This window comes from Sciurus carolinensis, chromosome X (genome assembly GCF_902686445.1).
Source record: "Sciurus carolinensis chromosome X, mSciCar1.2, whole genome shotgun sequence".
Taxonomy (NCBI): Eukaryota; Metazoa; Chordata; class Mammalia; order Rodentia; family Sciuridae; genus Sciurus; species Sciurus carolinensis.
Genome location: NC_062232.1, coordinates 29,915,631 through 29,934,302, shown reverse-complemented (window position 1 = coordinate 29,934,302; position 18,672 = coordinate 29,915,631). Strand labels below are relative to the sequence as shown.

Genomic DNA, 18,672 nt, shown 5'->3' with positions numbered 1-18,672 from the left:
AGTCTTGAAATTTAAAGACAATATATTTAGCAACACTTTTTTAACCAGCAGCTTATTAGAGGTGACTAATAGTATTTTGTCCACTGCAAAAGAATATCCTAAATGCAGAATTATCATGGAGATAAGTGACACAAATATGTATTAAGTTTACTCTTCATTTACTTGTAAGTGGCCCAAACTACAAATCAAGAAGTTTGTTGAATGTGGATAATAGAAGAAAGGTCAATGAATCATGACTTGACTTAATCCACAACTGAATTCATTTCCAAAGTCTGTCTCTGGTGTATAAATCTAAAAGTGATCCTTAGATTATATTATTTTAATTCAGAACAGATAGTACTTTCTAAGCAGTTTTAACAGATGCCAGACCACTTTTTAGAAGTACTTAATGTTAAATTTTGCTACTGAGCTCTGAATGATAGCTTCGCTATGACAGCACACATAAAAATAAATCTCTAATCTCCTAAATTGCTGATTTTCAAGTGATTGACAAAATCAGAAATTATTATCCCCATCAATAACCATATTATCAATGTGTCTACATCTATTTGTTCTGACACTGGAATATGGAAATGTCCCATAGGAACCATATTCCATACAGAGAAAATAATGTTAAAGAATGATAAAGTGTTTTAGGAGAGATGAACTTTCCATTTTATTCAAATAACATAATAAAGACTTATTTTTTCCAGTGCTGGAGCTAGAATCCAGGGTCTCCCGAATGCTAGGAAAGTGTTCTACCACTGAGCTACCCCCAGCTAAAGTTTTCTATTTTTTTTTTAAGCATGTCTTGAATGTACTTTATAACTGCATCTGTTTCTGCTTAATTATTGAAGCCTTTATGGGAATGGTGGTTGCAGAATGAAATTAGGGAATAAGAAGTTAATTTTAGTTTCAGAAACTTTGAACCCCCTTTAGAGATCTGTTACTATGGATGTCATAATTAAATTCATAAGAAGGTCTATTAGTATAAGACACATTCGTGCTTATTGCTAGGGGACAAAAGGTGAGGCAAGGAGGAATCATTGAAAGGAAAGGTACAGTTCCTGTCCCTAAAGAGATTATGATCAAGAGAAGGAACTGACAATTGCTAATATGACAACCAATTTTAAATTGTTTCTGTAGTAACTGGTACCACAGAGAAAGGAGGCTATGAGAATAATTCAGTCTTGGGAACTTGATTGCTAAGGTTTCCAGTGGAAGAGACCAATACACCAAACTGAAGGGTGAAGGAGAAAACTTCTACTCATTAGAGATATCTGTGGGAATTGTTCATGGTGTAACAACCAGCAAGGCCCATTGAGGAAGAATTTATGTGGGTGGAACAGAGTGGGAGGACCTTGTTTAAAAAAATGGAGCCAGCAAAGTAGGCAATAGTTGACCATGTGGGGTTTGGGGATGATTTGGGACTTCTAACTGGTGATTATCATCCAATTTCAGATCCTTTCCAACATTTAGGTATCATATCTTTGCACTTTTTTCATAGATGATTCTTTTGTATACTTCTGAGAAAACTCATTGAATGCAATTGAGAGGATTATGTTTTCCTTTTTTAATTATTTAAAAGGTATTTATTTACATTTTATAAGGTGATTTATTTGAGAAGCATGAAAAACACAACAGAATGCTTCATAAGCCACTCTACATGATAAAATAGGCAATAATAACATACATATTTTTACAAGCAAAAACACTCAAGTATATTAATGACAGTCATACGGATATAATACTTATGAACTGACAAACCATATTCATAGAAAAAGTCAAAAAGTGAAATATATAAATGCAAATCACTATGGTTGGTAATTGTATGTCCCCAACTTTAAAACTGTGATCATATGAAATACTATGACAGACAACCTGTCTTCTGATGAGATTGATCCAAAACTGTGATGGGTTAGCCCTGCATATGCAATTCCCCAGGAGCAGAGGTCTCGAGAAATTTTATCTTTTCCTAATGTCATTTGTCAGTGACTCATAAGGAGCCTTCTAGTACATCCCTATCCTGTAATACTCAACCAGAGCTTTAAATGATAATAATGGTAGTATCTTCCAGTTATGAAACACACATTGAGAACCAGGCATTTTCTAAAGATTTCACATACATTTATACATTTAATCCTCAAAAATATCCTATAAAATGGATACCACTATCATTTCCATGTTACAGCTAAAGAAACTGAGTTTACAGTGAGGTAAAATAATATTCTCAATATCCTATTAAATCAAAGAACACAAATTGTATGACTTTAAACTTTATAACCTAGAATAGCTGGCTTCCTATGGCACAAGAACTCTGGGGCACTCAGATATTTATATTCTGGTCAGAGGATGAGGGCAAACAACAGAGATGGAGAAGGGACAGCTAGTGAGATAATAAATTAACACCAAGAGCAAAAACTCCTTTAACTTGCTGACTTGCTGACAGATTAAGTTCAGAGCACAAATTCAATCACTATATTAGGCATACAGAAAAAGTAAAGTTGATGGTATTCTGTATTTTATTTATCTATTTATTTTTTGGTATTGGAGATTGAACTCAGGGGTATTCAACCGCTGGACCTTTTTATATTTTATTTAGAGACAGGGTCTTGCTGTTTCTTAGGACCTCGCTAAGTTGTTGAGGCTGGCTTCGAACTCACAATCCTCTTGCCTCAGGCTCCCAAGCCACTGGGATTACAGGCGTGCACCACCATGCCTAGGAAGTTGACAGTATTCTTAATGGTGATCTTATTAGAGCAGGTAGGACAGAAGTCTTGATGGAATGAGTTGATCAGAGAAAATAAGGTGAAGAGGAACAGAGAAAAGCTTTAAAGACTGGAGGACCAATGTGGGGTCATGGGAGTATCAGTGAAAACATCTCAGGAGATATTTGTGATTATAGACCAAATCTGACATGGGAGTTTATATTCAAAAAAGACACAGCAAGATGATTGGCCTAGGGTGAAATGAGACAATTGTGACACATAAATCAGCAAATCAGACAAAAATATAATAGAAGAACAACGGTTCTGAATTATAGAACACCCGGGAAATAAGAGGCATGATTCTGATGGGCAGTTACACAGTGAAACTACTCCTAGATTAAAAAGTTCCATAGAGAAAGTCACTGAACAAATCCCTAAAGAAGCACAAATAACATATGAGCCAAGAATTACTTAGGAAGAAGAAATATAATTATAGGGGTTATCCTGTCCAGAGAGAATGATTTGTAATCTTCTTTTAGACAAAATACAGTCTAAAAATTCAAGTATGATAATATCCCAGTAGGGTAACATCGATTGATTTATATAGTATATAAATCCAACGTATTAAATAGAGATGTTTTTTGAATCCCTTGACAACAGAGACTGTGTCTTGTTAATTTTGCCATCTTTGGGACTGAGCATAATATCTGGTAGCAAAGATGCTTATAGAATGTTGTTGAATGATAAAGGTATAAAAGCAACCAATCCTGGTTAATTCAAAGGTGTGTATGAGGAGTTGAGGTATAGAGAGCAGAGAGGTCACTGCATTTTTATTTAATATGGCTTGATATTCTGATTGGACTCAGAGAAATATATGATGAAGATTAAAGGGTGGGTGGTGGGAACAGAATGTTGGGGATTCTTGACTCCTACTTATCAGGTTTACACAAAGAGGCCTTTTCACTCACAAAAAGGTGTGTGTTGCAGGGAACATAGTAGGGAAAAAAAATCAGCTTCGACCTGTCTCTTCTACCCTGGCTTGCCCTTAGAGTAAAAGCAACATATCTGACTAGTCAATGGAGTGAAGGAATAGAACATGAACAGATGAACCAACACTTCTCTTTCTTTCCCAAAGTTTTGAATCCAGGATTCATACTTTATTTTCCTTCCTCATGTGTAGATTGTCTCTGCAGGGTGTCTATAACTGGTCAGTTTGCTATGAATGCAATTGTTACTGTGGAAGGCATTAAGCTCAAATAAGTCCATAGAGCCAACTCACTTTCAAATTCATATTTATAATTAATAAAGCTAACATTTTGGTCTCCATCTGCCTTATTTCCATATCTGTTCCTCAGCTGCTTTTAAACTCAGATGAGAAAAGAAAAGGATGTGATTAAATTTCACTCCTGAAACCCAATCAGAGTCCAAGTCACAGAGGAGTGCTTTAATTTTCATCCTAAGGGACTTAAGAGATAACAGGAAGCACAAAATGGCCTGGACAACATAACTCTTAGATATTATTTCATGTGTGGTATACACTGTAATTAAATTACATGAGGGGGAAAGCAGTTGATTTGCTTTTGTATATACTAAAGACTAAAACAGCATTCAGGCTTAACCAGTCAGAATTGTCCCTTCAGAAAGAAAATAGGTGGGAAGGGAGGGCCAAGAAAAATAAAGAGAGAGTGCAAGCAAATTCATTATGTCCTTGAAATAGGACCGGGAAAGAAAACAAGTCATATGCCATATGCCCTTAAGAAGAGGATAAGGTCAACTAATTTATCAAATATTTAGATACTATAGAGACAGAGAAAATACATAAACTCGAGAGGGAACTGATTTACGTCTGTGCAGTAGGACATACTTCATGTGAACAATGAAGGAGATTCACAAATTAAAATGTAGACAAAAATAGATGAGTCTGGGGTATTGAACAGAGAAAAAAGGTATTTTACAGAAAGTAATGGGTGGAGATAAGCTTGCAAACCTTCCATATAGTTATTTTCAATATTAAGTATTCTTTTTCATCATGAAGAGTAATGAAGCAGTAAAATAAAAGTCATATCGAAATAAGTACTTTCAAGAGCTATTTGAGAGATTATTTTCTTAATATGATTTTCAAAGTTTCCAAAATGATGGAGGCAGCTTCCTGTCAGACCTTGATTATGTAGGAAGATATGGTTTTTTTCAGGTAGTAAGCTTTAATCAATTTATATTAGCAGGATTACGACTTCTATGGTTTACAACCTGACAAAGTACAACTTAAGCAATTTAAAATAGTGAGACAAATAGAAAAGGCCCATAGGTTTATTTCCTTTAGACTTAGTGTAACATGAGATTTGCACTCTTCATAATTTTTTTAAAAGCACAATACACTATTGTTAACTATAGGCACTATGTTGTACAACAGCTTTCTAGAACTTATTCATCTTGCACAACTGAAACTTTATACCCATTTCCCCTTCCTTACATACCCTGGCAACTATTATTCTACTCTGTTTCTATGAATTTGACTATTTTAAATGTATTATATAAAATTATATCATGTAGTATTTATCTTTCTGTGATTGGCTGTTTCAGTTACTCCAGGTTCATCCATGTTCTTACATATAATAGAATTTCCTTTAAAAAGAAAAAAACTCAATAGCATTCCATTGTATGTTTATACCACATTTTCTCTATCTACTCGTCTGTTTAGAGACATTTAGATTGTTTCTATATCTTGGTTGCTGTGAATAATTTTGTAACGAATATGGAAGTATGACGATCATTTTGAGATCCTGATTTCAATTCTTTTGTTTAAGTACCCAGAGGTAGAATATGTAGATAATACAATTATTCTGTTTTTAATTTTTTAAGAAGCCTCCATACTGTTTTTTGTACCAGTTTTGTTCTTAACAACAGTGTGTAAAGTTTTAAAAGTTCCCCACATCCTTGCCAACACTCATTTTCTATTTGCATTTCTAAAAAACTAATAGACATGCTGATATCTCATGGTGGTTTTGATCTGTATTTCCCTGATGATTAGTAATGTTGCATATTTTTTTACATAGCTATTATAATTCTTTGGAGAAATGTTATTAAAGTTCTTTAGCATATTTTTAAATAAGGTTTTAGGCCTTTTAAATTATTATTGAGTTGTAGGAGTTCCTTACGTATTTTTCAGATTAACCCCTCACCAGATAGGTGGTTTGTAAATATTTTCTCTCATTCTGGGCTATTTTTTTTCACCCTGTTCATTGTTTACTTCATTTTGAAGAAGCTTTTGAGTTTGATTCAGTTCCACTTGTTAATGCTTGTTTTTGTCTACTATGTTTTTGGTGTTATATATCTATGAAATCATTGCTAGTACCATTACCATGAGAAGTTCTAAGTCATGGGCAAGGTCTCTGGTAAAATCATGTTCCAAATCTCCCTATGGGCTTTGATGAATGTGGTTTCACATTCCACCAAGGTACAAGAATCTTTAAAATTGTTTCTGCTTTCTTAAAAAGGAAATTTGCCCATGAATTGCTGTATATGTGGATAGGAGGAGGGTCCAGATCTCCTTACTCCATCCATTGCTCTCACTCAGTGCCATATGATTTATTTCAAGTGATATACCAATTATTTGCATCATATTGGTACTCAAAAAATTTCAGATTTTGGAACATTTTGGATTTGAGGTTTTCAGATCAGGGACACTCTACTTGTAACATATTTTAAATTAATTTAATTTAATTTTATTTTATAATCTTGAACTTTTACTTAGTTATACATTATATCCTCTGTTTGAGATCACAGTAAAATTTACAACAAATATCAAACTTTCAAACACAACTTTAAAAGAGCTGAAGTCTAGCCTATTTTGGAATTTTATTTTTTATATAAAAATATGGAATACAAAATAAAAGCATACAATAAACTTAATTAACTAGTATCTAAAAACAATTTGGCCATTACATTTAATTTGTCAAGTTTTCTATATTTTAAATAACATACATTCATTCAGGCTTTTGTTTCCAAATTTAAAACTTCAATAAGATTCCTTAAATCAGAAGAGAGAGTTGCGGAAGAAATTAAAGTTGAGAGGAAGTAGAAATTATAGTCATTAAGTTACTATAGCTTCTTCCCTTCTCATTATTGACAGAATCACAATCCATGTCTTATAAATCCAGTAATAATCATACCTATTGTCATTTGTGAGCTAAATTCTATATGAAAACAACTAGCCTAATGGAGCACTCTTTTAGTACTAATTTGAATGTCATATTGTAAATGAAAATTAAATGGGGGGCTGTGGTTGTAGCTCAGTGGTAGAGCACTTGCCGGGCATATGTGAGGCACTGCTTCAATCATCAGCACCACATATAAATAGATAAATAAAATAAAGGTATTGTGTCCATCACAATTAAAAAAATTTTAAAGGAAAACTACAAAATGTTTAAACAAAAAAAGAAAATTAAATGAGCATGAATATAACTGAGCAGTCAGTAACCTATAATTCAAGATATTTTAATTAATTAATTTTTTTTAATGTCCATGATTATGTTTTTCTTACCATTGAAATCTTCAGAAGCATTATTATATGAATTTCTTTTTGGAAGCACTAAAAATTCTGTCAATTCTGGGGTAGGATTTGGTCCAAAAAAATCACCAATAAGTGTGACTTCCACCTTCTCTTCTACCCGCTTCCTGGATTGACATTTTATGACAACTACAGGAGAGAAATATTTTCAGTTAAATTAACTGTTAGGTTATATGATCATTCTTGACATAAAATAAAATGAACTATGTCATGAAAAATAAAACTTCCATTGACATACTTTGAATTCTCATTATATCTGACCTTAACAGACAGACACACACACACAAACACACATGCACATGCAAAAACACTCATGCAATATCTACATATATTGATGTCTTGGATGCAAGAAATATGTAAAAATATTATGACAAGACAAATCTGTAAGATATATACTAGATTATAAAAGACCACATTAGGATGCAGAAATTTGATTCAGGAACTGAAACAGTTATATCAATAACTCAAGTGGCAACTGTGGAAATTTTAATTTGTATTTTTAAAAAATATGGATGTTCATTTTGGTAATATCAAGTTCCACTTTTATAATGTTATAGAGAATACCCTGAATTAAGGTCAGCAACATTTATTTTGTAATAACACTTAGAATATTTCTGTTAGATTTATTTACAGGTATATTAAAAATTCACACTTAAATTATTTGAGTAAAAGATTTAAATTTTCATATATATTTTTTTTGCACTACTAGGATTGAACCCAAGGGCACTCTACCACTGAGCTTCCCCCCAGTCTTTTCTTTCTTTACTTATTTTTTATTTTGAGATGGAGCTTTATCAAGTTGCCCAGGCTAACCTCAAACTTGTGATCTTCCTCCTTCAGTCATGTGAGTAGCTTAGATTACAGGCACACACCACCACACCCTGCTTGTATTTTCACTTTTGAATTACTTTTAGATTTACAAAATGTATCTTTTTAAGCAATTAAAAACAAAATTATAATTAATTATTTTAAATTAATGTTAAAATTTGACTGCAAAATAATTTAAAATACAGCATTAAAGATTAATGTGTCTTTATATTTAATTCTAATATTTTCATATATAAAGTACAGGAGAAGCTTTCAATCCATCTCATTAGAAATAAAAATATTGTTTATGTGTATAATCACTAATTATATAAGGAAGTATTAATATATTCCTTTGGCATTAACTCTATAGTACCATGAGGCCATGTGTACCTGAGTCCACATAAATAAAAATATTAGTTCTCCCAAATATAATATGTTATACTTTTATTAAGTCAAATGCATATAGAATATAAATTGAATATAAGTGGGAAAAGGAAATTAATATAAAAAAGCTTTGAAATGTATTATGTGATAGCTTATGGTGTCAATAATAATACATTCACATACACTGCAAAATTAATTGATGTGCTCAGATATATGTTTTCACAATACATATGATATTGCAGTATAAAATATTGTAATAAATTAAGTTTTCATTCTAAAATTATGTAGAGTTTTATTGGACAATCTGGATTTAAAATAAACAATGTGGATATATAATAAGGGTAAAAAGTTAGATGTAATTAAGGGTACCTTTTTTTTTATGGTGCTGGAGATTAGAACCCAGGGCCTTATATATGCAAGGCAGGTGCCATATATATATATATATATATATATATATACATATATATATATATCCCCATCCCCTAAAGCTAGGTGTAATTAAAAGAAGTGAAATGGCTTGTAAAACTGTACAAGCTTTTCTAATTATAATAACTTCAGTTTTAAAGTATTAAATTGGACATTAATGTGTATTAAATTGGACATTAATGTGATCAAAGTTACAATTGGTATCATGCACTGGTATTGTCCTGTAAGTCCTTAGAAAATTAGTGCCCTGGCAATGCAAATCTCACTCAATCACAGCAGGTTCATTTTCCATTGTCTTCACAGTGTGACAGGGAGTGGAGTCCTTTTCCAATTATATGCCCCAATGGAGAGTACTAGGTAAGAATGCACAGAGAAAAGGTGGCTCACAGAACAACAAAAGCATCCTGAGTTTGCAAATAATCTGAGTGAGAGATACACGAAAAAGAAAAGAAATAATAAACTCTGACAGTGATAAAATTGAGCAAGGAAAGTAGTAGATTATCTCTGATGAGTTATTAAATGAAGAACGGAGAATGGACTGTACAAGAAAGCAAATAATATGTATAAAATTAAACCAACTTGCTGCTCAAGGGCATTTGTAGAGAAAAGTAATTGGCAACAGATTTTAGATTTTCAATAAAATGATTTAGTAACTAATATGTGATCTTTTTGAGAACACTGATGTTGCTATTAGATTGGGCTATTTACAAAACTCATATTTGATTTAAAAAAATCAAGTAAATACCAAGAAAAGTGACTCAAAGAAAAATGCCCTGGAGCATGTTTAACTTTCTTTGAAGAAAAATATGCAAGAAATTTATGTTGTTATATTCTCATAGGCTTTGTTGTAGACTGAAAAATTCTACTTTATATCTTTAATATGGGACAAATAAGACCGTTTCTGTAGTAGATGCAAGTAACACTACTATTAGAATTCCAACAGAGTGATGTATAGGCTTTATTACATCACTTTGATCAGATGACTGTATATTTTAAATTTTAAACAGTACAGCTCTATGGAAAATATACAATCACCTATCTTCTAGAATGAAATAAAACATATTTTGACATGTATGTGAAGTGTTCTGAAGATAATTTATTGTATATGAAACATTTATGTATTTGTTGATAATTTTTTTAACTGGAGTAAAAATATTTCAAGTAAAACAAATGACATGTATTGTTAAAGGTACTATTATGTGTGTGGACTGTTTTTCAGTTAAAATTAAACTGCATAAGGAAATATGTCATCTTGCTCTTTCTTTATAACCAACGTATCTTGGGAGATGCTTTATTTACAAGCAAAACTTACTACTTTCCCCTCTTTTGAAGTGTGGGGACATAACTTATATCAGCAGAAGTCTAATTCTTTTTTGTTGTTGCTGGGATCAAACTCAAGGCCTCACAAAGCTGGGTAAGCACTCTATCATGAAGCTATACCACTGTCCTGGAAGTCTAATTCTTTACATTTGCAATGATTAGTATTGGAAGGAGAAGAATAAAAGCAAATATCAAGACTTTTAAAAATATCTGTGTTTCTCAAGACAGAGATCCAAAACAGCTCTTTGCTTTGCAGAATAACTGAGTGCATGTTAGTTATGAGGAAATATACCTAGAGACTGGTAAGGACTGGGGTACTAAATTTCTCTATATGAGTTATCTAAGTAGAACTTCACTTCTTAGGGTGATTCTGGGAAGAAGAGGGGAAATTTAAGGAACATGGAAGAAATGAGCAAATTATTATGGAAAGAGAACACACAGAAACCCGAGAGAAATCTAGACTATGTGGAGAAAAAGGGGTCACTGAAAAAAACAAAGGTGTTCAAGGGTAGGGATTTTATGTGGTGTGTATCTTGGCAAAGTAAACCTCCCTGAAAACTGTGGTACATTCTGATGGTTTTGGAGAATATCATAAAGATTTGTTTTGTATCTGGGATAACTAAGAAATGAATCAGCATCCTCACAAGATAGTTCTTAGATGACTAAGATGACTATCTCAGATGACTTCACAGAAACCAAAATATGATGATTAAAAGTGACCCAGTAAATGGATGGAATTGAAGAACATCATGCTCAGTGGAATAAGCCAGATTCAGAAAGTCAAGGGTCGAATGTTTTCTCTCATAAGTGGAAGCAAGCCCAAAATAAGGGAAAAAGGTGGGTGGAGGGGAATCCCATGAAAATAGAAGGGAGATCAGTGGAGCAGAGGACAGGGATAGAAAGGGAGAGAGGAAGGACTGGAAAAGAGAGAAAGAGTGGAATGAAATTGACCAAACTTATGCTATATACACATATGAATATACCACAGTGAATTTCACCTTTATGCATATCTATAAAGCACTAATTAAAAAATTATAAATAAATACAAAGAAGACCAGTAGAGTAGAGGAAGGGGACCAGAGGAAGGGAAAGGGGAAAGGAAAGAGGAAGTACTAAGGATGAAATGGAGTAAATTATATTCTATGCATGTGTTCCTTATGTTAAAAGGAACCCCAATATTATGTATGGCTAAAATGCACTAATAAAAACATAAAAAGTGACCTGAGAACAAAAGTACCCAGGAATCTTCTAGGTCTAGTGCAGGGTCCTATGGGATGAAGGGGTCAGAAGTTAATTTCATTTCAACTTGAATTGATATCTGGTTTCACTAACAGGACGGCAACAATAAATGGGTTGGTTTTATGAAACATTATCAGACTCTTTTTTGAGAGAGGGGGATAGGTTCCAGCATTCCCACCAATAGGGTTGATCATTTCATTACTTATTTTCACTGGACCTCGAATTCTTATCTGCATAAAGAAGAGATGAGATTAGCAGATGACTAAGGTCCTTTAGAATTCTGATGCTTATTTGACTCTAAAATATACCTACCTGGAGGACTTTTAGGGAGTGGTGCCTGTGGGAGTCCAATAAAGGGGTATATCCACTGTATTGTTCGGATTTCTTGATTGTCTATTCCCATAGTTCTAATTAGAAATTAAAATATTAAGAGTAAACAAAGAATGCTTTCAATATTAGCAGAAAAGAGCTTATTCTTTATTAACCTAATAGTATTTTAGTAAAGTTTGTAACTTCAGACAGAAACTGAAAAAATAATAAACATGTTTTGCAAATGTTGATTTTATAAACAATTCTGAGCAAACCTTGGGAAATTATCACAAAGAAAACCATAATAAGATATAAGTTAAAGTTAAGGAGCTTTTGCTCTCTACTTTTACAGGGTGCAAGTACATTTATTGATGTGACTAAATGATGATCAATAAGAGATAATATAGTCCTCATGGATTATATTCTAAATTGGACATATGAAGCACAAAACAAAACAAAACAAAAATCCCATGAAGCATAGGACCTCAGAAAGAGATGAAGAATTTACTTTACAGAATTCTAGGTAAAAGAAAGGGGGCATATGTCTAAATATTCTAGGTCCATAATATATCATTAGGAGACTAGCAGTACTAGAAAATATTACTGATCATTGCTGAAGAAGGCATTTTCTTGTTAAAATGAAATGCAGGTGACTTGTGCAACTGCATAAGACCCCACATTTAGGACTATGCTTGTTTAGTGCACTATCATAACTGTCTTGAAATTCCTGATAATTTTTTAACAAGAATTTCCTTGTTCTCATTTTTCACTGAGACCCACAAATTATATAGCTAGCTAAGAGGGGTAAAATGTCTAGCAGAATGGATACTAATGGAACCAAAGTTTAAAAAAAAATAATTATACAGAAAAAAAGGAAATATGGAGGACAAAATAAGAATTTCTTTTTAATTAAGAATTCTACCATTATTTAAATAAACTATAATAGCAGAGAAAACATTTAAATTTTGCACATTATTAGAGTTTGCTTGAATTTCAGCTAAGGAAGGAGAGTACAAATTATCTGCATTCTGGCAAGTTATATCAGAATGACATACCCACCTGGAATGATGTCATCACTTGGTGAATGCTAGCTTCACAAGTCCTACAATGTGCCCAGATAAGCTGCTTCAGGATATTGATTATTATTATCTCAGCAGTCACTATTTTTCCAGTCAAAAAGGAGTACCTTTCCATACCACTGATTAATTGATAATGGTATTTAAGATTGAATTTGCTCATTACTCTAAACTCCAAATTAATAATTACATATATCTCTATATTTATCTGTATATATATATATATGCATGTAACAAATACATTTTCATTCTCTGAACATACGAATTCCAGAAACTCAGAAAATACAAAATCATGAAGTTTATAGTGTTTATATATAATATGTAAAAGAAACCTATTACGTCAGTGCCAGTCAAAAACAATCAATTTCCTTCTATGTCCTTACTTAAATGTTACCTTTTAATCTCTGTATCCAATTCATCAAAATTGTCAATAGGCCAGTTCTCTCCATTTGCTCTCATCATTTGAACAATGACCATTGTTTTGCATAATTTCATAATTTTGGGCATAAATAACACTGGGATATCTATATTTCCTTTAGGTGGTAACAAAATTTCTGCAAAACACACAAAAATAATTTTAAATATTGTAAAAACTTACAGAATGTAAATTTAACAGCACAAAGTAATCATCAAATTCTTTCAATGATTATCAATTTTTTCAAAATCATTTCTGAACGAAAAAATGTTATGCCGAATTTTAAGTGTATTTCACTATTTTCCCTCAAATGTCATTGAATCTCTTTAAAAACACATTTTATCCTGAGGTGAGAAGTTCATCTTGAAAAGTTTCAATGTACTGAGGAAAGGTTGAAAGTGATGGATGAGTTTTCCCAGAGTGATAAGAGAAAGATAAAACCTATGAGTCTTTTCAAGTCTTACCACATTTTCTAGAAGATAGTACAGCAATTTTACAGAGGAGAAAGTACAGTGATTTTTGATTATTTAACTTCTTGTGTATTTTTTTCTAGATCATAACATGCTCAGGTTTCTATTTGGAGCCCCCAATTTGTGACCAATAAAATGTTCATTTATTTAATGGATCCATGGGAAAAGCCAAAGCTTATTTGGAAAAGAAAGGTGCATTTGTTCCTAGTTACAAAAATAAGAAAGCAGAAAAACTGAAAGCATTTTTTTGCGTTTTGATAGATTTAAAATTTTCCACCCTTTATAATTTCTAAGAAACATGTCATCTGTGAAGCTTGCTGAGTCCCAACTCTAGAGACCGATTTATGACATCTGAGCCAGGGCCCAGGAAACTCCTTACTTAAGTAGCACTTATTGTATATAAAAGCAGATGGTTATGAGATCATAATTTGAAGAAAAAAAATCTGTTGGATAAGTATGAAGGGATTAGAAGAATGGCGAACTTCAGGCCATTTTTAACAATAAGGGTATCCATGTGATGGGTTTCTATATTTTGATGAGTAAAGTTACTTCTTTACAGTATAATAAAGAATTATTGAGTACACTCTTTTTTAAAAAAATCTTTGTTATAAGACTAATGTTAATCAAAGTCATTTTGACTCAGATAAAAATGCTAAATTATTAAGAACATCAAGAATGGAAATAGAAAATGATCCCACTGCAAAATATCCCAATTCAAAATTCTTAGAAATTTTCAAATTTTTAATTGTATTCCCTGAGGAAAGGAAACTATTTTAAAATCTAATATCATAGTTAATAATAATGAATAATTAATGATTAATAGTTAATATTTACCAAATATTGACTATACTCTAGGCTCTGTGCTATTACTTTTAACTGCCCAAAATTAAGTGCTACTATGTTTCTCTTGTAGATATGGAAAAACTGAGAGAATTTGATTAAATAACTTGCCCAAAATCTCACTGAAAGATTGTATTGTTTTCTAATAATAGACATCTAAATAATATCTATTATTTTCAACTGTCTTTATGAGCTTTCTATTTTAATGAATCATTGTTCTGTGAAAGTTAATTAAAATGGATATGTATCCTGAAAATTATCAGTCTTATATAATATGAATGTCATTGCATTTTGTATGCAGAGAGATGTTGGTAAGAACTTGTAAGATGTGTTTGAACTTTGGATCTACTCTTCTGTTTTCTATTGGTTTTATTGTGGTTCTCATTCTCAGTACAATAAAAGAGATCTTCTATTGTTCCTTTAAATCTATAAACTTCTTTTCAAGGTAACGAAAGAGTAAGCTAGATGAATGTATATTTCAAAGGCCAATAAGTGCAAATCCTATTAAGTCTGTAGCATATAGAAATTTTGGTCCTCTTTTTAATTAAAGTGAAATTATAGACTAATTTATTTTAAAACATGTTTGGATATAAACAGCAAGCACTGAGTCAAATAAACCATGCATGTATTGCTATGGAAGTCAAACTTAGGAATTCTCATTTGCTCTAACAAAGATTATATTATTATAGATTATGTTATCACTAAAAATAAGCTTAGACTTTTAGATGGCATAAGGAATCAAGACAGATAAAACAAGGTAATTCATTACTTATACTACCATGCTTTCTTATACCATTTAAATTGAAAGCATGGAAAGATAATGCCATGACAAATAAGTCCATTTAATTAAAAATCTAGTAGCATATTTGTGGTTTTAATTTTTTACCAAGCCTACAAGTAGAACTGTAGTTGACTCTTGAATTTACCAGAAGATTCTTCTTAATATATTTATTATATCATTGTATATTATTATAATATATAATAAATAATATATACTATACAATATTATCACAATATATTAACAGTATATGAACAAAATATTATGTAATATATTATAATAAAACAATATATTATATGCCATTATATATTACATGTTATTATACCCTTAAATTGTTAAAATGGTGGTTTGAAGAGGAGTTCTTTCATTGGTTATTCTGAGATATTATGCTTCCCCAATACCCCAGCAAATTCACATGAGAAGTTCTATCCTCAGTATCTCAGAACATATTCATATTTAGAGACAGCAACATTAAAGAAGTGATTAAATTTAAATGAATTTTGTTTTTTATGGTGGGCTAACTGAATATGTCCAGTGTCCTTAAAAGGAAAGGAAATTTGGACACAGAGAAAGAGACAACAGAGACACATGCACAGTGAAAAGACCATGTAAAGGCACAGTGAGAAGGTGGCCATCTATAAGCCAAGGATACAGGCTTCCAAAGAAATCCAACCTGATGGCACCTTGGTCTTCTAGTGTCCAGAACTGTGGGAAAATATATTTCTTTTGTTTATGTTTTCTATGATAACCCTAGAAAACTAAGACATAAAATTTCTTTTATATATTATCCTAGATATCGTTGCATGGGATGCCATTAAGTTTACTTTCAAAGACTCTTATCTCCAGACTCTTACAATATAGGGAAGACAGAGAAACTTGACTCTGATTGCTGTTTGGCTACTTTGATGATGGAAAAGCTAAGGATGAAACATCATTCCTTTCCTACTTAGACTTCCTTGACTAAATGGGGACATCGATGAAATAGTCAGAAGGGCATTTAGGGGACTAAATTAGCCTCTGAAAGGATTATAGACTATTGCTACTTTATTCTGTCCACCTTTAATAGAGCTGGCTAATATTTGAGATTCAATAAATTGGTTGTTCAAAGAGGATGCTATCAAAGGGACTACTGCAGAAAAAGTAAACATTAAGTGGAAAATTATAGTACTTATGGAGGCCACTGGGGAAAAAGCAAAAACCCATGCTTCTTAGAAAAAATGTTCAGTTTGAGACTTAACACAGTGCTTTTTAAGTAGGTTTTGGGGTTATTGTGTACAAACATGATTGCTAAGGTAAATTTTACACAATAAGCAAAGCACCTATAAATTATTGTTTTCTTTTTAAGAATACATTAACAAACATTTAAAAGAATACATTAAATGTATCCTTTTGAAGAATACATTAGTAAACATCTTAGCACTGGCTCAAATGAGTGAAAAATCCAATATCAGAGATTACTGATGAGAGACAAGTGAAGGAGTTTTCAGTCATCGAAGACTACCAAGCACAAGCTGCATAACCACTGGCAGATAGAAGTGTTTCAAGCTTTACATGAATATTTGAAATAGAATATCTTAATGCTTTTATCAGTCCTGCTCTTCTATAACATTTTTCCTTATAAATGGAAAAGATAATTAAGATTAGAAAAATAATGTTAGAGAACTGAATATTTTTCTTGGAAAATAGCTAATTTTAATTTTAATTAAAATTACCCAAGAAGATTTTAAGATAAAATAATGTCTACTACTACTACTATTATTATAACTAGTATATCTTATTGATCAATCACCATGTCTTCTTTTATTCTGCACTGTATTAAGAAAACTTTAAATCTGTGCTTCATTATTCACTATCTCTGGAAACTGGGTAAGTTATTTAAATTTCTAAGTGAGATTTTCCTTATATAAAATAGGAAGCTAATATAATATACAGTGCAAAGGTTTTGTTATTGCAATGGTACTACTCTAGTTACATTCAGATAATTACAACTCGTACAGTATAATTTTATTCTATGCTATCTTATTTCACCTAATTGTCAAAAAATACTTATGTGTGATGCATTTTAACAAGTACTGTGAATAAAACAGTGAAGAACACAAACTTCCTACTTTTCCTGAGTCATTCTCATCCAAAATGTATTGGGAAGTGGGACTAAGAGTAGAAGTTTAAAAATAAAATATAAACTATGTATGTTGTTAATTAAAACAGTAAAGGCTTAGAGAGTGATATGAATCTTAATGCAGGGTATTCCAGGATGGTCCTCTGATAAGGTGTCACTGGAACAGAGTAGGAAGTGTGAAAAGCCTCACAGACATCTGTATGGGGGATATTGAGACAGCAAGTGGATTTGAGTGGGGAATTAGAGGAAAGCTGGGCCTATTAATTTAGAAGCCATGTGACAAAATGAGATCCCCTCAGGAATGAATGTGGATAAAAGTGAGGAAGGTAGAAGACTGAGCCCTGGGCTTCTACAAAGTCAAGAGGACAGGATCAGAAAAGAGGATTAACAGGAGTTTCTAGAGAAAGATAGAAGAATCATGGGAAAATCGAGTCCTGGAGGCCATTGTTTCCAAAAAAAAGGAGAGGTCAACTTTCAAGTAGAGTTTCTGGATTAAGCAAGATGAGGACTGCATATGGATGATTAGAGCTGGTTATGTTAGATTACTGGTGAACTAAAATAGCAGTGACAGTAGGAGTATAATGGAGGAATGAAGATGTGTTAGCAAAGGATCATGGGACATTAGAATAATGAGTGAAGGCAGTAAGCAAGTCAGTCTTTAAAGATGTTTTGCTATACAGAGGGATTAGAGAAATGAGATGGTGGCTGGCAGGGATAGGGATAAAGAGGAGTATGTCTTTTTAGCATTGAGAGCTACAAGAGCATGTGTATGTTGATAGAAATAATGTATTATGAATTTATTATAGGAGACATGGGGGAGAACTAAAGAGTTATACATAGTCAAATGGGTAGGGGGTTCAACATACCTACTGGAGAGCTGGGTGTAACAGCAATAAAGAGCTTTTCTAATATAATGAGAGGGAAAACAAGGCTCAAGGATACAAAAAAATTAGGCGGGTGAATACAACAGAACAACCAAACAGATTCTGTTTGATTATTTACTCTTAATGAAATAGGAAGCAGGAATATAAGGTCAGAGAAGAAGAGGAAATGTTGGATGTCACTAGTAACCATGAGTTTTCAAGCCATTGTAGGAGTAGGTGGAAAATTGGTCTTGGGTAGAAAATTGGATGGAAAGTTTTGTAGGGAAGAAAACCACATAAATGCCTTTTTTCTAAATGCTGGTGCTAGAACTCTGCTAATTTAGCTCTGGTTATTAGCACATAAATATAAAT

The 18,672-nt window shown here is 32.2% G+C and overlaps 1 protein-coding gene across 1 annotated transcript in view; it reads right to left on the bottom strand.

The window, feature by feature from the left end:
- The window catches only part of Cfap47 (cilia and flagella associated protein 47), a 403,733-nt gene that overhangs the window by 35,661 nt on the left and 349,400 nt on the right, over positions 1-18,672 (bottom strand). The window contains 3 exon segments of the mRNA XM_047535909.1: positions 7,228-7,383; positions 11,743-11,837; positions 13,210-13,369. Of these exon segments, the coding sequence (XP_047391865.1) occupies positions 7,228-7,383; positions 11,743-11,837; positions 13,210-13,369 (411 nt within the window).